The 23,216-nt window shown below is 35.6% G+C and overlaps 1 protein-coding gene across 6 annotated transcripts in view; it reads right to left on the bottom strand.

The window, feature by feature from the left end:
- The window catches only part of tenm2b (teneurin transmembrane protein 2b), a 246,882-nt gene that overhangs the window by 60,167 nt on the left and 163,499 nt on the right, over positions 1-23,216 (bottom strand). For 3 of the 6 annotated variants that reach the window (XM_039693821.2, XM_089123765.1, XM_089123766.1), the window contains 2 exons: positions 17,526-17,735; positions 3,501-3,726 (listed from right to left, as the gene is read on the bottom strand). In XM_039693821.2, coding sequence (XP_039549755.2) covers positions 3,501-3,726; positions 17,526-17,735 — 436 coding nt within the window. The remainder of the gene's footprint in view (positions 1-3,500; positions 3,727-17,525; positions 17,736-23,216) is intronic. The other 3 variants (XM_089123764.1, XM_089123767.1, XM_089123768.1) reach the window with 1 other exon arrangement.

The raw sequence follows: 23,216 nt of genomic DNA, 5'->3' as shown, positions 1-23,216 counted from the left end.
GTGAATCTGTTCATTTGGACCAATACACTTGGGGAAAATGTGCATATTAAGGTCTAATTGTGAGACTGACCGGCACAAAGAAAAATGGTTTATTTTCCTTATTAACCCTGGCAACTAAAAGAAGCTTCTTATGTAACAAGAATTTTCCAGTGCAATAGTTTTTTGCATGACAGTAGTTAAGCTGTAAAAAAAAAAAACAGCTTTTTCAGAAACAAGCTACTTTTCCCAACAAGTGATCAGGGCTTAATTTTAGCAGAAAAAAAAAAACCGATCCGGTCCTGGCACCTCCTAAATCTGATCCGGCACCTCATTTGGAGGATCCCCCATCTCATACACTAGAAAAAGATATTTATGTTATGACCTGTGTACATATATGTTCAGTGTAATAACAATAATGTTGTTAATAACTTGCTATGTTAAACGTACTGTATACAAAAATGATTAAGAAGTGGAAGAAATGCTGCTACAAAGAGGTTTTGGCGATGATTTATTGAATTTGACCGCTTGCATTTGTTACCCATGGCAATATTATTAACATATTGCATATTATATTGTGTGCGATGGTGCCAATGGACAGCATTCGAATTAAGTGTTATCAATGAATGTTAAAAGAATATGCCTTATAAAGCCTTTTTTCCAACAGTCTTTTATATCCATTTACTGATCATTTTAAAATATTTTTATTACGAATAAAAAATGTAATCAATAATAATAATAATAATAATAAATAATAAATTATTAATAATAATAAATAATAATAAATTAATAATAATAAATTATTATTATTGCTACTTTTTATTCATTGGTTAAATTCTTATTCATTTTTATGTACTTGCTTTATTTTACCCTTCGATATTATTTTATGTTCTTTTATGTTTCATAGGCAACACTGTGCACAATATTATAGGCTATGATATAGCTTAATTTATCAATTAATTCCCCTCTGTAGAATATATATAAACTTTGTTGCACTTTTGTTATGAATATTTTTACATTTGAGTCCTTTTTAAATATTTGAGCATGTTAACAGGTATTACACATTATATCTTGAGGAAATTTGTCATGATGGAGATTGGGACTAAATTGGCCCACTTTTTCATGTATAAAAGTATACTTTAAGTGTAGAGTGGAACTAGTTTTCTTTAAGTGAACTTAACATCATTCTTACTTAAGAAATCACTTAAATGATTTCTCCTATTTTCGGGATATTTGCTTTTGCTGTGCTAATTGACAGCTGTCCTCACTCAAGTGTTTGAAAGCATTATATTTATGTAATGTGCACGCTGACGCTTCCGCTATTTTTTGACGTTTACTATTCATGTATTATTTATGCACTGAGTCAGTCAGCAACTTTTTGATAGCAGCTGTTTTTTTGAAAGGTTAGCTTCACAAGTCCAAACAGTCACAAGTCAGACATCAGCATCAAGTGGGTCAAATCACCCCACCGACTCTCCAATACAAAAAGATGGCAGAGCTAAGAGTAGCTCTAAACCGCCTCTGTAAATACCCAACGGTATTTATCTCATTAAACTGTCGTGAGAAGTGCTGGGTTTGCACTTTGTGGCAGACAGGGCTGTCTAACAGACAAAGCAATATGAGGTAGAGGCTGTTGGAGGTCACGTCCATATGCCCTGAAAGAAGTCATTCTAATCTGCCAGCCAAGGATAGAGCTTTGAAGTGTCAGGGGATTGTAGGTAGTCCATCCAACGTCTGGAGGCAGCTTGATACATTTGAAGGATCTGAGAGTGCATTTGCCTGTGTGTGCACGGAGAATATTGAAGAAGCAAACCTGCAGCCGCTCAAAACTGCAATGCAGCTGCACGTCGGAGGTAAAAACTCCTTCCGAACTTTTGCCTGCTCCACCTGCGGTCCCCTCGGCTATAAAATCCCGACCACTAACACACTCTATTTCATGTGACAGCTGCACATTCCTCACTTTCTGTGACTCTCAACCAATCTGTCACCATATGGCCTTGTTTCTCTCTAGCATTCAAAGCAGAACTTCTTGTATCCCGTGCTCGCCGTTGCAGCCCTATTTTGCATGCGTGCAATCGCATGACCTATTTTTCAGACGGTGCTTGCTTCATCTGAAAGTGAGTGTCAATTTGTTTTAAGGGAGAGAGCGACGGAGAGACGGAGAGAGGAAGGTATCTGTGGAGATAGACGGTGACTGGTGCTGATGGACGTGGAGTGTGTGCGAATGTGTGTTTATACGTGTTCATGGATTCTGTGGAGTGAACACATATGCTGACACGGTATTGGACACACAGTGCGGTGCTGGGTGGGGTACTAAAGAAACTGGTTTGTGGTGTGTATCGGAGCACCTGGTGAATAATACATCTGAACGATAGTGGGATGATGGGAACCGAAAAATAGAGAGAGAGTAGGGGAGAGAAAAAGAGAGACAGAAAGAGAACAAGAAATAGACACGAAAAGAGTGTGTGTCTCATAAATAGTGCATACAGCGATAGAGGAGAGTATTGTTGAGTCAAGGGGAGCAACCCTCCAGTCCTGCAAGAAAAGATACCTACTACACAGTAATCAAACACAAGTACAGCCCACAGAGACCCAGCAGACACAATGGGTGTGAGTGCGACAGGCTGTGACTAAGTGTTCGTTGAGGGTCTCTAGAAGGGTGGGTGATATGAGGTCTGTGTCGTTTGTGTCTGTGCCCTGTAGACCGGGGCAAATTACATGCAGTGACTGCCAAAATAAAATTCTACAAATCTACTTCCAAAATCTAAATTTTTTTAATAAATTATATATACACTCTAAAAGCTGGGTTGTTTTGACCCAATTTTGGGTAAAATATAGACAAACTCAACCATTGGGTTAAAAATGTAATTTAAAAATGTAACCCAATGGCTGGGTTTGTCCATATTTTACCCAAAATTGGGTTAAAACAACCATGTATTTTTTAGAGTGCATATATTATTATTATTATTAGTATTAGTAGTAGTAGTAAGTGTTCATTTAGGTTGAGTTTAGAAATAATAATAATAATAATAATAATAATATACATTTCATTCACTTTTAGTTTTTAATTTTCTTCCTTTCAATTTTTTTTTACATTTGATTATTATAGTATCATTAATCACAAAACAAAAATAGATTATCTTATTTTGCATAATTTAATTTATGAAATGAAATTATAACATATATTTAAATTTATATATTTAAATAAATGATAACATAATTAAATGAAAATAATTAATTCAGTTGAATAATTGTTCATTTTTATTTATTATTTTTATATAATCTTAATAATATTGTTTTTTTTTTTAAATAGAATTTACTATTACATGCAGATAAAAAACAAAATAAATATGACAATAGCCATTCCCTTTATAAGAACACAACACACGGGTAAAAGAACATTGATGACTTTAACTAAAGTATGTTTCATCATGATATGCAGCCAATAAAAATGGATAATAGCTCTACAGTTTCCCGAAAAAGGAATATGAGAAACCCTAGCAGGTATCTTTTGTGAAACTAACCGTGTCTCCAGCGGGACACTGCTGTTGAGAGCCCAACTGTCCTGGAGCTGGACAGATTCAGGGGTGGAGGGTCCATCTGCCAGGGCCGCGGTAGGTGCGTGGCTCTGCAGGTTCCGCCGGCTGGCATGGTTATTGCGATTGAGGGAATTAGCCGAAGACTGGTGGTGGTTGTGCGGGGGAGGCAGAGGAGGTCGAAGAGAGGTCTGACTGTGATGACCGGACGCACCTGAACGAGAGAGAGAGAGAAGAGAGATTAATCACAGAACATCTCTTCCTTTATGTTGCCTCATAGGATGCTGTCTGTAAAATGTTTTCAGACCACAAATTCAGAACATTGAGTTGTTTAGAATCCTTTGATTCAATGCAGCTATAATCTGTTTACCGTTCGGTAGCCATGCGTGAAATGATTGCAACCTAAAGGAGGAGAGGTGAAATGCTAGACATTTTACTACAGAGAGAAGGATCAATTATGGATAATAAGATAAGCAGACACAAAAAGAAGACTTTGATCAAATCTAGGAGGAAAAATAAAACAAGTCTGGTTTTTTATTAGATTGAATTCTCTGCAAAAATTTGTATTGCCTTCTATCATGACATGCATTTTTTTTGCTGTGAAATCTTCACTTATTTTCAGAAAGTAAAAGTAAGAATCTTTATATTGTTATTATATGAGGTTAACATTCCCTAGAACATTTACTCTGAAAATAAATTAAATATGACACATCAGGCTTTTGAGGAATGTTTATTTGTACATCGTTGGACATTGATGGAGCTTTGATCATAAAAACTATGCATTTAATCATAAAACTAAGCATTTGAATATAAACTTATTAAGACATATTATTAAGAGATGTAGCATGACAAATGATATTTATATGCACTTTATTTAAGTAGTCTGCCATTCTTTTATAAAGATCTAATTAATTTATATTACAAGCTAGCAGAACGTCATCTTACTTTTTGCTAATTTAAATGTCCCCAAATTGCTTATTTTTGTTCATTTTGGCCCACTTATTATTGTATATATTTTTTTCTGACTATTATTTCATGTTCATATGACTATTATTTCATATCGTCACCTTCCATTTTCAAATGACGGAAGGTGGACGGACGATATAACAATCTTTACTATATAACAATGTAATGCATAATATAATATAAAAATACAATATAACTTAAATTATTAAACAAAACCTTCATAATTTAGACACTTTGCAATAATAATAAAAATAGCATGCAGAGTTTTATGATTTAGGCATGAACTGTGTGTAATATAGTATGTGCTCATTTAATTATCTCAGCCTGTTAACAAATACTGAAAATATTTGCCAACAAATAGTGCAGTCAGGCGTGCCTTGGTTTAACAGAAGAGTCTCCATTCCTAAGTGTCAAATGTAAAAAATCAATTATCCACATGAACAACCATGAAAGGGCTGGGTTTATTTCTGTCATTTATTCCACCTTTATTTGTTTTTCTTCGACGTACAGGTTGCAAATAACACAGCGAATATGATAATTCGCATTTCACACCCTCCGCCGCACCTCCCGACATCAGCGCATGAGGTCAAACGGAAGCAAATTCTTCCAGGAGCCTGTGAAAAGAGGGGAAGGCAGGGGATTCAAAAGTGCCTTTGTGTCCCTTAAGAAGAGACTCGGAGATGAAAGAGGATTTTGGACCAACGGGAGATCGGCTACGGTCTGAGGGCCAGGGCTGTGTAATCTCTCTACATGCAGTGTGTCAGAGCGCTCTAAAAACGGAGCGCGACAAAACCCGGCCGGGCACAAAGCCCTGCTCTCTCAGCTTACAGCACCAGAGGAACTCTGGAGGAACTCTCCGGCTCCAACAATGGTGCTCAAAACACTGGATTATCGCCTGATGACATGGCCATCAAAACCAGCCAGGCCAGTCTCCACACACGGGAACAAAGGCATGGAGGAACTTGCGCTTTTATGGGCTCAAAGCGCTGCCACAACTGAGGCCTCATTCTTTGTTTTGTTTTTTCAAGGGGACCTGGCGTAGTCGGAGGAAATTGATGCGACAGGCGCAGAAGAAGCACCCTGTGAATGGGAGCCTGTGACAGTGGCCTTCAACGGCCAAATGAATGAGGGCGCTGGTGGGATTTTCCTCTCGTTCGCATGAGAGAACGGCTCGCCAGGGGTCTCAGTGTGAAGCGCTGCAATCACAGAGGGACAATGGGCCGCTCCTGCGCCTCCATTATACACAACGTGGAGCTCACGGCGCACAGCCAGAGAACGGCGCTAAAGTCAGTAATGCAGAGATTACAGGCGACTACTGATATTAGCACAGAGTTACGAGAAAGAGCTTAAATACAAAATCTCTCACTGTAATGGGCCCTACCCAAGCAGGAGGCAGGAGACAGGGGGTTGTTTAAGACGCCTGTGGAAACAGATATTGATCGCCAGGGTGTGTAGCTATGAATTTGCTGTCTGGAACTTCCCTCCAACGGATGATATGGCAACTTAATTGAACAAACAAGTGGACTAGAGGTCGACCAATAGTGGAAGCTGCCTAAGTAAAGGGCGAAAGTAAATAAATAACAGATTGATAATATGTCAGAGTCCCGGCTTACGGACTTCTACTCTATACTATCCTATCGCAATTATAGTCTAATTATAGTCTGTTTTTAAAATGAATGATATGAATTAAAACTCAAGCGTTGATTTTTCATGTTATTTTATCATTTTTAATATTGTGTAAGGCTGTCAAACGATTAATCGCGATTAATTGCATCCAAAATAAAAGTTTGTGTTTACATAATATATGTGGGTGCACTGTGTATAATTTAATTTGTATATATATATATATATATATATATATATAAATACACACACATGCATGTGTATATTTAAGAAAAAAATATTATTTATATATAAAATATTTATATTTATATATAATATAAATTATATATAAATCTATATACAGTATATACATGAAAATATTTCTTAAATATATATGATGTATATTATGTGTATATATATATATATATATATATATATATAATGCGTGTATTTATATATATAAAATAATTATACACAGTGCACCCACATATATTATGTAAACACAAACTTTTATTTTGGATGTGATTAATCGCGATTAATCGTTGGACAGCCCTGATATTGTGCATATTAAACATTTCAGTTTTATATAATTTATGTTTCTTTATTTGTAAATGTATTTTAAAAATAAAAATAAATACATTAAAATACAAACTTTTGCCAATAATGATATCTCCTATCAGCGCCTAAACCTAAAGTACTGGGACAAAAAACAATCAATCAAGGTGATTCTTCTTTTCTTGCAATAAAGAAAATAAAGAAAAAAATCACCATAGATTGAGTTCACTAAAAATAAAGTAAAATGGCTTTATTTGGGGCTGAGAAAGAAAGCCTTTCATGACAGAAGGTCACAGATTCTGCTCGTTCCCTGTCGAAACTTCCGCTTCAACACAAGCTTCATAAAACCTTGATTTATTGGGACACGAAACAGCTGTGAAGCTATTCTGTCCTCCACTACTGACATCCATTTATTTCCTACCAGCCTCCATCACTCTCTCTTTTCACAAGGCTGTTTCTCTTTCTCCCTCCGCTTTCCGTTCTTAACCATTTAGCACTGTTTATGAATAATTGAGTTTTGATTCAGCGAGCGAGCCGCGGAGGCAGACAAAATATTCGACGAGCAACACAGGGAAAGCGACACTATGTGGGCTTAGAAAAGGCCTATTTGAAACTTCCTGCTCTTCCTGCCAGCCTGTCCTTCGCCAAAAAAGAAAAGAAAACAAAAAGACACATTTACATTCAAGGCATATAAATGAGAAACTGCTATGAAGATATAGTGGAAAACATCATTTCTTTCCAGCTTCCTCTGCCTGTCTACATGAGCAACGTGCGGAAATCAAGCTAAATAATATAGAAAGTGTGTCTTTTGCCACGCCCCCAGGCACACACACACACACACACACACACACACACTGAAAGAGAGAGAGAGAGATGATATCTATAGTTTTTCAGTTACTTTTACTGAACCAGGAACAAGATAAGTATCTGTATAATAAATGAAATAAAATATAACTTATACATTAGATTTGGACCATTTTTGAAAATATTTTAGGTCTGCTGTTGGACAGTCTAAGCCCAAACTCATGCCATTGGTTGAAACTGCTTTGTCAGGATAACCGCTAGCCGAAAGTAAAAATGTTGACCGATTAATACTATCAGTTAAATGGTTTAACATTTTTTTGTTGTTGTTTTTTTTAGTTTGCTGCATGGTTATGAAGCCCCAAATAAAGCCATTTTGCTTAATTTTTAGCAAACTCAATCTAGGGTGATTTTTTTCTTTATTTTCTTTATTGCAAGAAAAGAAGAATCACCTTGATTGTTTTTTGTCTGCTTTTTTTAGTTTGCTGCATGGTTATGAAGCAAAATGAAGCAAGCAAGCAAAGCAAAATGAAATAAAGTGAACAAAAAGAAGTACTGTGTGGGACCATTTCGACAGAAAGGGCGACAAAGTTACTTGCAAAATATGCTACGCGGTATTAAAATACAGCAGTAGTTTCAAGTACAATGCAATATCATTCGCGAAACAAACATCCAAGCAAATAAAGTTTTGTTTTTTTCCCATTTTAACAGATTCAGTGATTTATTTTTGTCATCTTAATTCTTTAAGTAAAAAGAAAAATTTAGTGTAGGCCTATTTTATGTTTTTCTCTGTTGTCACTGTCAAGTGCGTGAATATTTTTAACAGGACACAGGCACTCGTCAATTTAATTTAATGGTTAATACTCGGATAATGAGTGGCAGTTGACGGTTGAGAAAATTAACCGAAATGTGCATTCCTAGTCAGGATTATTATTATTTTCAATATTTATAATTTTGTTGTCATATCTATTTATTTACTATAAATACTTAATTTAAAGTTGTCTATGCACATTAAGTTGGTATATGAATAATTTTAGCATAAAAAATACACCAGCTTTAACTTGAGCTACATCATTAGTAAAAAAGAATGTAAAAAGAAACAAGTAAGAGAAAGACAGATGCGAGAGAGAGTGAATGGGCCAGAAGAAATGAGCTGGCGCTGGTGAGACAGGCGGAGGAATGGAGGAAGAGACATGGGACAACAGCTCTGCGTGGCAGCTTCTTGTTTCCAGCGCATGGCAATGGTAAAATTACTGCAGCCAAGCTTTGCTAGGCTATAGGCCATGCCATGACAGGGATTAAAATAAATTGCCCAACATGAGCGGTGGGAACGGTGGAAAAACAATAGGAGTAAAAGCATAAATGTCAATTTGGAATGATAAAAGACACAATCTAAATGTGGCAGGAGGAGCCTGGAGACAGAGCGGGGGTAATTGAGCTCTGTGCTATAGAGTTGAGTGTTTACAAAAAGAGAGGGAAAGAGAAAAAGAAAAGGAGAGAGCTATGAGGTGTCATGATTGGTGGCCAACCACCTTCTGTCTTTCATTCATCCTCAGACTAATTCTCCACGCACCAACCGCCGTTTTTTTTTTTTCTTTCCCTCGCTCGACAGATCTGGCTAGACGCTATATGACAACCAACAATATTTCAGAGGTCTACTGAGCGGGAGTATGGGAACCTTGTCAACAGCATGTTCACACTTTCATTTGAAGGTATGAACAGAACATGTGGTCACAGAACTAATATATGAAACAGTAACTACAAAATATATAAAAATAAGTGTAACTGCAGTTCATTTGGAACTGAGCACTAGTTACAGTTACAGCACACACTGCCTTTGGAGCTGAGCCAAAAATATTGCCCTACTGCAGTGGTTCTCAAAGTGTGGGGCGCGCCCTCCGTTGGCATTCAAGTACGTGAATAGAGGTTGGCGCTCTGCCTTAATAAATCGCCACTGAATGCCAATTCCATTGAATCGTTCTTCTTCAGACCATTGGATTGTCACCGTCTGAACAAGCCCAACAGAAGTTGAAGCAAGTCAGGTATTTTCCTGGAAATTCAACCAAAATTGGTTTATACACTGCCATTTAAAAATCAATAAGATTTTCCTTTATTCAGTAAAGATGCATTAAATTAATCAAATGTGTTACAAAAGATTTATTTTACCATATTTCAAATAAATGCTGTTTCTTTAATCGTTCTATTTGTCAAAAAATCCTATATCGAAATATGTATCATGGTTTCCACAAAAAATACTAAGCATTAAGTTTTGCTAATAATAAGAAATGTTTCTTGAACATCAAATCAGCATATAAAAATGATTTCTAAAGGTGACACTGAAGACTGAGGTAATGATGCTGAAAAAACAGCAAATTACATTTTAATATAGTAAAATAGAAAACAGTTATTTAAATGTTAATATTTTACAGTATTACATTTATTACTCTATTTTTGATCCAATACATGCATTAAACATCTTACGACCACAAATCTTTGAACAGTAGTCTTTATCAAATTACACTGAGATTGGCTGAACTTAGGGACGGGATGGGGGGACTGGTAGGTATCATAGTGTCAATACTATGATATTAGACTACATAGCATATACTGTAATAAAAGATAATGAATTTCAAACCTGAATTAAAAACCATATTTTTTTCAAAGATCAACAGCCACAAAAAAACCCAACAACATTAAAATCATGAACTCACAGGTCATTGTGAGAAAAAGAAAACAAAATACAATGACTGTTGTAAGTAACAGTGCATAAATCAGACCTTTCGGGCTATAGCCATTCATATTTTGATTTGAATGAATCAATGCATATCGAAATTTGCACCGGTCTCTTGTAAAACTTCAAAAAATAAACAAAAAAGATGCGGCAGCCAATGAGCAGCCGGCGAAGGCTACTCGAGATTTTGCTTTAGTATAATTTTCGGGACAAATAGGACCGGATTCGGGATCCGGGACAACAGCTTAGATTTCAGGACTCTGGTCTGGTCACCCTACACTTTGGTAATGATCCTGTTCATATTTTACAAATGACAGGAACTTCATCTCATTTAATTACTTTTCTTTTTATATTTGGAAGATGAGACAAAAAGAGAAAATTATTTTGAATCATCAGTCAGGCTGATGCCTGTATAACAAACATATTTCTATAAAACATGTAGAGTAAAAATGTATATGTGCAACATAAAATCATTATTCAACATATAAAAAAATTAAATAAAAGTATAAAATTGCTAAATTGTGAGAATAAGCATCATGACCGTGACAGTACATTAGTTTGACAAGCATAAACAACGAAACTGACTTTGTGCCTGTCAATACACTTAATTAACAAGTTCTCAAGCTCTCCTGTAACGTCTTTCCCACTAATACATCTACAGTGACAGTGTTCCCACATTTTCTGACCAATGAATTATTCATTTTAAATGTGATATCATACACTGTCTTGACATATCACACGGTTTAATCTCAATAAAAGTCAAATCTGCATGCAGTGAGATACATTGAGATCAGCTGATGTCTCCCTCCTGTGTTATTGAAGAACTGAGAATCCAAAATGGACAAAAATAGCTCAGTGCTGGACACCAGCTGGCCTTTTTCCTTCTTCTCCATCTTAGCTCTAGGATTTAAAGCTGAAATGTGTCCTTTATAGATACTGAAATACTTCACCTACTCCACTTTAATTCACATATACAACATACATTTTGTAGATAAAGGATTTTTTCATCATTTACTCATCCTCATCTCTTTCTAAACCTGAATTTCTTTCTTCTTTTTTTAAAACATCGCAGATATTTAAAAAAAAAAAAAAATACATTTTTTGTCAATGGTCACCAAAACTGTTTAGCTGGCAAAATATTCAAAATATCTTCATTTTTGGGTGAATTGATTTCCCACAAAAGTGTAAACACTATTGGCAATATCATATTTATTATCGCTATCCAATTAAGTCACACTATAGCTTAGCCAATGGTGTGAGTTTATTCAATTTCTATTCATTTAAAAAAAATATATATAAGTGAGTGAAAGAGAGAAAGTAAGTTCATCGCTATTCTGAACACATTGTTTGGTCAGTCTCAGACACTTGCCTCCACTAATTAGGGAGTAATAACATCCTACTCTGATTACAAATGTCACCCAAACGCATCCTCAACGCGTTCACGAATGCATCACAATTACATTCATTACACCACTAATGTTTAGGTCGCCTAATATACAATTTATTCAGATGCTTGACTGACACAAATGAAACCATTTATATAACTCACAGCCGAGAAAGGAGAACTCAAACATTCAAGTCATAACACAAACCTCCACCAATTTCCTTATTATCATTTTTTTCCCAGTCAAGAAGACACTCCAAATATAGCAAAAAAAGCACAACACAGAAACCATACATGAATAATTTATCTGCGGCATTAGCACGCTAAGAGCGAAGCTCTTTCCAGGAGCGTCGAGCCGCACGGAGGGCTGAAAACTGGGTGAACAGGATGACTCGACAGGGAACGGATGACAGAGGAAGGAGGGAGCAGCTGAGGGAGAGAGGGAAGGGAAAAAGAGCAAGTGAACTGACAAGACAGGTCTCCCAGACGCGGGTTAAGCTCTGGTTCCTGAGCACACCTCGCCCGTGTGGATGACACCTCTGAGACTGAGAGGCTTGAGCACGACCCGTCTCACTGCAGCATAATCACACACACACACACACACACACGCCGATGAGAAGAACATCAGTGCATACCAATGATTCAGAGGTGGGAGAGAGCAGTGCTGCCACCTTAGACCTGTGATGTATGTTGAGCAGCTTGTCATAGCCGTGCTGATACAACATATCAGTATTGACCAATATCAGGTTATTTGTATATTGGTATTAGGCCTAAAAAGAAACTTGTATGGCTTTTTCATTTATTCATTTCACTCCTTTTCAGGGCTAGGTATAAAAATGTGAAAATTATTAATCTGTACCATTGAACATTATGCATCATAGAAATTTTGACAGATACAATAGCATTAGCAATATTAACAACTAGTATGATGGTTGCGCATCAAAATCACATTTTCATGCATAAGTTAAATAAAATATCTGCATTATTTTTAAAATCTTTCATTTGATTATGCATACAGTATATTTGACATACTTGCTTGAATTTTGCATTAAAAAAATCCTTTTTTTAACAACCAGGAATATAATTGGTTTAACTTAAATATGTAAGAAAACGTTGTTTGATGTGTAATAATATTATTACTTTATTTGCCAAAATGTCTATATTGTTGCATAACATAAAAAAGGGACAATATGTACTTTTTATGTATTTTATTATTTAACTCTCTATCGGGTCATGGGGTCTATACGACCCCAATCAAATTTTACTTAATAAAAAAAAGGTTCCCTTCATCTCAGTGGAATAAGATTTTGTGACTTTTCATACATTATCTATCTATACACACACACACACACACACACAAAAACTGGGCTTGATTCGGTTGTTCTGAAGGTATGTAAAAAAAAAGGTTACACTTCTGGTCTTCGGGGTCAATATGACCCCACATTGAAATGAATGGAAAATGTGAAAAAAACTAAATATATAAAAATAAATTAAAAAAATCCGGCATAAATCTGATTTTTTTTACACAGAAATTAAGGCCTAGTACTGGAGCATAAATGCAATGTATCATAAAAAAAAAAATAATATTTCATTATTTTTTTATTATTTTATATAAATAATATAAAATAATATTTATATGCAAGCTAATGGTGTAGTTGAGGAATTGTGTGGTAGCCTATATGGATACAAAAGTATTTTATATCTCCAAAAACACATCATTAATGAATAGATGAGAAGTAAACAAAAAAAATTATATATTATTTGTATGATTAAAAATTTATATTTGTTGTACAATTCCTTGTCGTATAGAAACGAAGACCATTTGAAGGTTAAAATCAATATTTTTAGTCAATAAAAATATTGATATATATATGTCCTCAGTGGTGTACAAATACCTCTGCCAATTATCTGACTTATCCTCGTAAACAAAGAATGTATTCTCTTTATACACATGGGACGGGTAGGTCCACGGAGGTATCCATGTAGTTCCGCCATCTTGAAAAACTACAGTATAATAGCAGAGAAGGACATAAAGTACAAGGCCAATGCGTTTCCACAGCGCGCTTTCATTCAGAGCCAGCGTGACGTGACTGAACGCAGCAGAAGCGGAGGAGCAAAGCAGTGAGAGGCGCTTCACGGCCCCGGCAAGTTTGAAAGGCTGCACTCGACAAAGTGCTATTAGAAGACATCCGTAGCTACCATAGATGCAACTCGCATTTGAAAAAGTGAGGCGCTGGAGAGCACAATTCGTCTGAATGCAAAATACTAATTCAGTGCTAGATGGGAGAAATTCCTACACAATGTCTCTTTAAGTTACTTATTCTTATTTTTTTTTATTTTTTTTTTTTACAAATCAACCATCATAAAAGTAAGTTATCATCTAAAACATGTAAAAGAATGTAGCGACTATCATATCTGCCAAATGAACATTAATAAAATAATAGCCAGCACAGAGATAATGCTGTTCCTGTCCTCATGACGAACTGTGATAATTCCCGCATTTTTAGCGCTGACCGTGATTTAAGTTTTCAGAGGAGGAATAAAACAGTTCTGCATGATCGCCTGTATATTAAATGTCTGCCAGTATTTCACATGCACACAGGAGTAATATAACTGCCTGGTGTTATGTAATGAACCTTCATTATGAAAGGATTATTGAATATAAAAAGCAAACATCTGTGGTATATAATCCCACCTTTCTTAAACAAAGACATAGGCCTATAATTTCAATTCTCTAAAATGATGACCCATTTCAGAAGCCGCAGCCGATAAGATATGATCCGTATTATTTCTGCTATGCTGAAAAACGACTGATATAAATATCAAAGGCTTTTCTGATTCTGCATGTTTTTCAAAGAGTGTTGAAAGACTCAAGTCAATTAACACTCTTAACTTTAAAAGGTGTCAAAGCTTGATGTTAATATCATTTAACTGGAATCACCACAGCCTTCATAATTCAATTAAACAGATACTTGTTTGTTAACCAGGTTGTGTAAAACACAATGTATCTTTGCCATGATCCTGCAACAGGTTTCATTATGTATGAACAAGAGAAAGCAGTAAAAAAATATTTTTCAATCTGATTCAATAAATGATGCAATTTAATAAAACATTTTTCTGAGTAGAAATAAATAAATAATGACTAATACACTCTTAGAAGAAATGGTTCCATCCCCCGCTTTATACAGTATATGGAACTCCAAAATGGTTCTACCATTTTTTTGGTAAAAGGTTCTATTGGCCAAGTATGGAACCCCAGGGTTCTATATAGAACCCAGAGGAACCCTTTTTTAAGAGTGTATAGAACCTTTAGGGGTTCCAAATACGTAGCACTGATAGAACCTTTTAAGGTTCTATATAGAACCTTTTCTTCTAAGAGTGTATTATCATATTTGTGTGGTAAATAATTACAATCTCATGCTATTTGATGAATTGCCCAGATGTAACAATTATTTGAATATAATTAGAATAGAAAAGCATTTTTCTAAAAATCCAGTTGCTCTGATCATGCTAGTGAAGCATCTACTCGATGTATTACAACAGATTAGAGTAGAATAGGTTAAGCACACACAGGAAAAAGGACCGCCCATCCCGAGACGAAAATCAAAGGATGTAATCATGCGCATGGTGTAAAAAAATGCGATCGACTGGGTAGGGCTAGTAACCCTACACCTAAAACTTAAATAAAACTACTTGGAAAAAAAATCATAAAAAAGTGTTATATTCTAAACAAATGACTTTGAATGAACAGGTCATTAATAAGGTAATAAAGAATAATATAATTAATGCTCTGCACAATTAATTGACCATCCAATCTGATTTATACTAAATAAAATAAGCAAAGTGTGATTTCATATTCACATAATAACAATGCTGTAAATAGATCATATCAGTGTCATTTTTGTAACAAATTATAAGAAATGGAAAGCTAAATTTAGCTAGGTTAAGAAACAGATTTCACTAAAGTCAAGGATATTTTTTGTTGGTTTTTTGGGAACCAAAAAATGTTTTTACATGACTAATAATACACTCTAAACAATGCTGGGTTGTTTTAAACCAAATTTGGGTCAAATATGGACAAACCCAAATGTTGGGTTAAAAATGTATTTTAAAACTTCAATTTTCACAACTCCAACTGTGATTTTTTTAATTACATTTTTAAACCAACATTTGGGTTAGTCCATATTTGACCCAAATTTGGGTTGAAACAACCCAGCATTTTTTAAGAGTGTTTCAGCATATTAATACAAATCAAATATTAAAAAAATATATTCAGTCTTTCATCCAAGTATAAAAATTCAAGCAGCATTATGTTTTAGGTCAAGAGGTTACGGAAAACAGGAGGACTGACAGTACAAGCGTATGGAGAGAAAAAGAGAAAGCGCTACAGAAAGAGAGAGAGAGAGAGAGCGATTGGGAGAGAGAGCAAAAGCGCTGTTGCGGGGCGAGGGTGTCAGGCTAGACTACTGACTGCACTCAAACACAACACCCGTTTACATGAACACACACCTGTCCCAAATGCACAGGCTTTTTATAACAGAGCAATGTCAAAATCTTGTCAAAAATATAGACAAAATGTCAAATATATTTGTAATCTATTATTGATTTATTTGTTATTAATAATTTTACAACTGTTGGAAGAGTGTAAATTATAATATGAACCAAACGCTGAAATATTTGTAATCAAAATAAGCAAAGAGTTCACCTGACCCATGGCTCTCAGCTGAACGGTTTTGACCAAAAAAAAAAAATTGTTAGGCTCTCTAGCAGTGGCAAACAATGCTGAACGCAAATGCAAACACCGAAAGGTTTGCCCTCATCCTCTAAAAAATGAGCAAGGTAATAAAAGATAAGACCGAGACTGCACTTGTAACGAGAATAACACGGTTTGTGCTGAACTCAATGTGTTTGTGCAATTAATTATTAGCTGCAGGGAGCATGAAACCAAAATCGAAGAGACATTTAGAAATAACTTTTGTATTTTTATAAAATTATATTTTTTCTCAATCCAGCATAGGTAATCATTTTGTTTACAGTTATATGAATAAATGTAATTTTAGGTAAATTTACGTTTACTTTTGTATATATATAGTTATCTAGATAATACAGCTAATTCAACTCATTCTTAAAGAATCAGATTTTTAAATATATATATATATATATATATATATATATATATATATATATATAAAATAGTCCCTGGTTCATTTGTGCATGAACAATCATTTTAATTTGAAAGAAAAATGTTTTTCATATTTAAAAAAAACAAAAATAATATATATATATATATATATATATATCAGTAATTTGACCAAAATCAATATTATTGATAATACCATTGCTTGGCTTTCATTTACCAGTACAGTCCCTTTTGATTAAGTCAAACATTATTTCTGGGTTTGTTTTAGTTGTAAATACATTCCATAAAAGAAGTTAAATGTATTATGAACACAGTTTTAGCTTGCCTTTAAAGGGTTAGTTCACCCAAAAATGAAAATTCTGTCAGAATTTACTCACCCTCATGTTGTTCCAAACCTCTATATGTTTATTTGTTCTGCTGAACACAAAGGAAGATATTTGGAAGAATGTTTTAATCAAACAGATCTCATTCCCCATTGACTACCATAGTATGTATTTTTTCCTACTAAGGTAGTCAATGGGGAATGAGATCCGTTTGATTAAAACATTCTTCCAAATATCTTCCTTTGTGTTCAGCAGAACAAATAAACACATAGAGGTTTGGAACAACATGAGGGTGAGTAAATACAGACAGAATTTTCATTTTTGGGTGAACTAACCCTTTAAGAACAGGATAATAATAACCCTAATCTAATTTACACCCTATTCCTAAAATCTGGGTTATGGCAACGGAACAGCCTTGTACAGGACGGCTCAGTGTCGTAGTTGATTTTGATGATGATGGTAGGGTGCTGGATAAGATGGAGAGTGCGGCAGCGCAGTGAGACGCTCTTACCGATGGTGGGGGGATGTGCACGGAGCAGGTAGGAGTTGGGGGAGAACTCGTCGTCAGGAGGGTGGTCCAGTATGGCATGGGATGAGCCGTTGTCCAAAAGGGGCATCTGACACTCCCTGATGGAGATGGCGGCCTGGTGCAGGGGGGCGGAGGGGGGAGGAGGGGCTGGGGGAAGCAGACTGGATGAAGGCGTGGGAGGGAGGGGGCGACCTGAAGGGGACACACACACACACAGTGGGAAAAGTGTGTTACTTTATGGAGTGAAGTTGGTGCTGTTTGATGAAATTACAACAAACGAAAGTGCATCACAACCATTGTTTTCTCCACAGTTATGAATTTGTAATTTATGTGCATGTTTTCATATAGAATAAAAGTTATTAAGTTTCTTATGCACTCTAAAAAATGGGTTGGTGGGTTGGTGTAACCCAATTTCGGGTCAAATATGGACAAACCCAAACGTGTGGTTAAAAATGTAATTTAAAAATGTAACCCAAAGGCTGGGTTTGTCCATATTTGACCCAAATTTGGATTAAAACAACCCAGCATGCATTTTTTTATGCAATATCCCAAAATGGAATAGATGGATGGAAACATAGCTATTGGTGCTCGAAAGAAAGGGCATGTAACCTTTTGAATAAAATAATTAGTTTCAATTCAAAACGCACTTTATGATTCCTCTTAAAATGCTGGGTTGTTTTAACCCAATTTCGGGTCAAATATGGACAAGCCTAGCCATTGGGTTACATTTTTAAATTACATTTTTAACCCAATGTTTGAGTTTGTCCATATTTGACGCAAAATTGGGTTAAAACAACCCAGCATTTTTTAGAGTGTATAAATAAGAAAAAGGGAGTAGAAAACAAATGAGAGCAGGACTGTATGTATGTGCAGCATAAATCTACCCGCACTGATCTTTGATGGCAACACTATCTGCTTCTAAACTGTCACCAAACACATTTTCTTTCATATACGTTTGTTCTCTGGATTTTCAATCTCTTCACAAAGTAAACTCTGACACGAGTTCTACCAAAGTGAGACGGGCAGACAAAAGAAAACATAAATGAAAACTGGAGCATTGAAATACAAGGTAGAGATACATCAAACCCAGGAGCTTGTAGAATAAACACCACATTGAAAAGAGAGAATTGTGAAGCTTTGAGACACTCTAAAAACCTTCAAGTCTAAAAGCCCTGGTCTGAAAGGAGGTCAGCTTTGATGTAGCTTTTAAATTAATGAACAGGCTACATACAGATAGACTATACGGATGGTCTGTATGCAGTAGGAATGCGCAATATATCGAAAATATAGAATTATGTCTCTTGAAAAATTTTCCAATATTTATTTGCACTTCATTGGCTCTAAATATATTTTTTCTCAATAAGAGTAAACCAAACAAGCACTGTAGCCAAGTAGATTTATCATTTTAAATACATTTATAATATAAGAATAACAAAACCATGTTTTCCTGATTTTTATCACTAAATTAATCCAAAAATATATTTAATAATTTCAATATATTCAATTCAATGTATATAATTGAATTAAATGATGTGCATCAATTTAATAACGCACTCATAATTGGCGACATTTACGTACAAAAACAACACTTTTCATGCCAAGATCTCTGAATCGATCGGATCAACTATTGTAAATGATAAAAACATATCAACTCCAACACTGTTTTTATTAGGTAACAGCTGAAATGCTATTAATAGACATCTTACCTAGGCATATTGTAAGACTAGTCTAATGTCTTCTTCCAAGAAGCTCAATGACCAAATAAAAAACATCACAATGATGAGTATGATGGTTAATTTTATAACAAAACGATTGTGAATATATTATGAATCTTCAAAACGACGACAACATCAAGGTGTAAAATCAATGCTGAAGTGGTTTTCTCATTTGGATGGCAATGGTGATGACACAACAAGCAGAGAAAGGGATTCAGATACATGATCAAACCATCAAGCACATGCTGGGTTTGTGATTGGGAGCAAGGCCAGCTGATATATTCTGGACATTTTACCACCCCATGCTATCTGCACTCGTGTGCAGCCAACAGTCAAAAGAACTGCTGTGCTGCAGTGGAACTGTGTCATCGGGGCTCTCCATGTCATGTCTACAGTGACTAATTTAATCAATTCCTCTCTCTGTGTCTATGACAGCATTCAGCCCTGCTGTGGACAACACACACACACACATTATAGACATAATGGTTTTTATACTGCACAAACTGTATATTTCTATATATACCCTACACATAAACCTTCCCATCAAAGAAAATGTTGTGCATTTTTACATTTTCAAAAAACATCACTTAGTGTGATTTATAAGATTTATTAGTGTGTTTTCCTCATGAGGACCAAAAAAAATCTCCATAAAGACAAGGACACACACACTCCAAATGTAATGGCTTTCATTCATAACTAATTATGAACAAGTGTTCTTTCTTACTGCGGTGTAAATGTCCTTGCACAGAAAAAAAAAATTGGCCATTTGTTCTTACCCTATTTCTAATATTTGTGAATGTGGACTATATTGTCAACTAGCCTAACCCCTTTAACCTAAAATATTTTTTAAGTTAATATTTATCACGTTTACAGTTCTCTGGTGTCGTTTAATGGTCACATTGACAAGAAGGTAAACAAAAATATGACTTTTATTTTATTTTTATTTGTTCTTACTTAAAAACGATTTATTTCATTCCACATTGTTATGAATAATGAATTATTATCCAAAACCTGGCTTAATAAATAGAATAATTTTTTACAGTCAAACTACACAATAAGTTTCCATTCCATTCATAAATTAAACTTTTATATCAAGACTGTTACATTATACCAAGTTTTAATATATAAAAAATATAGTATGTTTATACACAGAAAGGTTTGTATGTCTCTGAATTGCATTGTTTTATGTATTTTTAAATGAACTATACAAAAAATGTGCATCATATAATTAACTCCAGCGTTAATTGTTTACTCAGTGATTAATCACGATTTCTGCACGAAAAGGTTTGCGTATACACAGATATGTGCGTATACCCGGTCAGAGTGAATTTACAAATAAGACATGTTCCGGGAACAATATGATCAGCAGGAAATTAATAATAAAGATGTAGAAGCACCAAACCCTGGTTGTGAGCCCAAACTTCACATAATCAGTAAACTTGTCTCTCAATTCTGATTGGTTGATTGGAATGTTGACCTAGAAACATGTTGCACTTGGTGAAATCATGTTCACCGCGTATACGCCTTGCCCCACTGTTATTATGATTTAACATCCTTTTTCAGATGAGTGGACGAGAAAGTGAAAATTGCAGTGGCACTTTATTGTCTACCATCAAAAGAGGAAAGATGGGAGAGGACGCAGACCGACTGTGGGAAAAAGAGTGACAAATCACACCGTAAAAACCGCAATTTATCACTCACCACACTCCTTTATCTGTCGGGTACACAGAGCAGACACCTGTGGCAGACCAGGAGACAACAGCACACACAAAGGCTGCAAACCACACTCTCTCTCTTACACACACACACACACACAGGCGATCTTGTTGCCTTTCGGTGTCCTCTGTGAGTGCGAGTTGGCAGGTCTTCAAGCTGGAGTGCGGCCGTTAGCTCTGTTTCAGGACTGATCCTCTCACGCAAACACAGTGCAACTCCTGCACAATCCCTCTCACCTTTTCCCTCTCTTTCTTCCCAACCTTTTCCTCTATTACATTCTCTCTCGCATTCCCTCTAGATCCGTTGCATCTGCGTTCGTTCACAATAGTTTCGTCAGTGACATTATCGACGTCCAACATGACAAACAACGGCAAAAAAAGATCATGGGCACGGGGGTGGATGATGGGGACGGGTCAGATCAACTCTAGCAAGATCAAACACAATTCTCTAACTCTAATTGGTCAGGTTAATCGCCATTTTGCCAATACACTTTGAATGCAGCTCTCAAGTCACAAAAAAAAGAATAACAGACTCACTATGTAATTATAAACCAATTAGTTATTGAATGGGATCTGTGTTAGACGGGATATGGAACCATTTATTTCTGTTTTATAGCTCAAAATAATTAATTGAGTGCAACTTTATTTTTAATGTTTGCACAAAATGTATCTCAGATTTTAAAATCCCTAAAAAATGGTGTAGATTATCTAAAATTCGAATCCCAACATATATTGTTTTGGTGAACCAGCTTTCTTGAAGGGATAGTTCAACCAAATAGGAAAAATCTATCATACTTTACCTCATATCGTTCTAAACCTTTCTTACTTCTGTAAAACAAAAAAGAGGATATTTTTAAAAATACAATGGTGGTGTTTAACGAAAATTAAATAAATCAATAAATAACTTGCCTAAACATTCAAGTCAATGCAATGATTTTGAAAATATGTAGTTACATGCCTAATTAACAGGGTTTTTAGATAAACAATATGAGCAAAAGGCTGCTTTTTTATCTTTATCTGCCTTCATTGATGTCTAAGCAAATAAATTCAGATAATGTTATTATAAACATTTCAGATTTTTTCCCCCTATAGTAAAGCTATAAAAAGATATGTAAGATAGGTAAATGTAGGTGGAAGAAGCAAACGGGAATGATGGTGGACAGCAAATTTGGCTTTGAACATACATAAAGAAAGCACAGTATCTACACTATAAATTTTCAAATTTGGTACGGTCGGGTAGCGCAGTAGAAACCTGCTGTGAGTCCTCTCAAAATCTCTTGACTGTCTGAATGTCAGTGGCAGCAAACACACTGGCCAGCTGCAGAATCACAGTCAGCAGGTTTTTGGGTAACCTCTTCAGAAGTGCAGTAGTTCCCATGGTGACTGGGCACCTGTGGTTCGAAGATACATCTGAGGGAAATGGAGTGGGCCACAGTAAGTTCCCTTGATAACACCCGTAAGCGATAAGTTCAAAGCAACACGATGCTTCAGCGTCCTGAATGGTTTTGTGAAGTTGTGTGTGGGGGTAATTATGAGACGTTAAACTTGAGAAGAATATCTAGGGGAAAATGAGCCGCTTATGCCAAACACATGCAAAAATATCAAGAGCTGTGCAGGTGTGTGTAAGGATTTCTCTTTTCTTTTATAGCTTGGTTGAAAACAGGTGTGGGAGCTACCTTTTCATCTCACCGTCTGTCTCTACCCATCTGTGTTGCCTCGTTTCTCTCTCAGTCTGTTTTACAGTGATTCTCAGTGTTGTGGGATGCAGTAGAGCACTTGACTGTTGACCAATGTCTGTTTTCTGTGTAATAAATCTGAACAATAGCAGGGAAATAGCTGTGTGGTAACCTTGGCAGTGATTTTAATGACCAACACACATTCATAAAAGGCCCTAATTAATAACAGTCAAACTCCCATCAAATCCTTGGGATATTGTGGCCAAACAACAAGAACCGATCAAATTGAAAATAAGCCACAAACATTTTTTTTTAAATAAATTTCAGCATCTATGAACACAAATGCTCTTCTAAAGTCAACCAACACCAAGTCAAGTCCAACCAGTTTTGTTTTTCATTTCAGTGCTAAAGGAATTAAGCGAACAGACAGGCCGAAGCCAGATTTGAACTCGTCTGTATTAGGGGTGGATTCGTAGATGCATCACGATGCGGACGTGGACGATTCTGAATCGATTCATTGTGCAATAGACTGGCTCTGCAAATGCATGACACACCAGGCTGCGTATC

The sequence above is a fragment of the Pimephales promelas genome, chromosome 19 (assembly GCF_988280905.1).
Source record: "Pimephales promelas chromosome 19, fPimPro1.hap1.1, whole genome shotgun sequence".
Classification (NCBI taxonomy): domain Eukaryota; kingdom Metazoa; phylum Chordata; class Actinopteri; order Cypriniformes; family Leuciscidae; genus Pimephales; species Pimephales promelas.
Note: the sequence above shows the minus strand (reverse complement) of the source record. Positions and strands in the feature narration are given on the sequence as shown.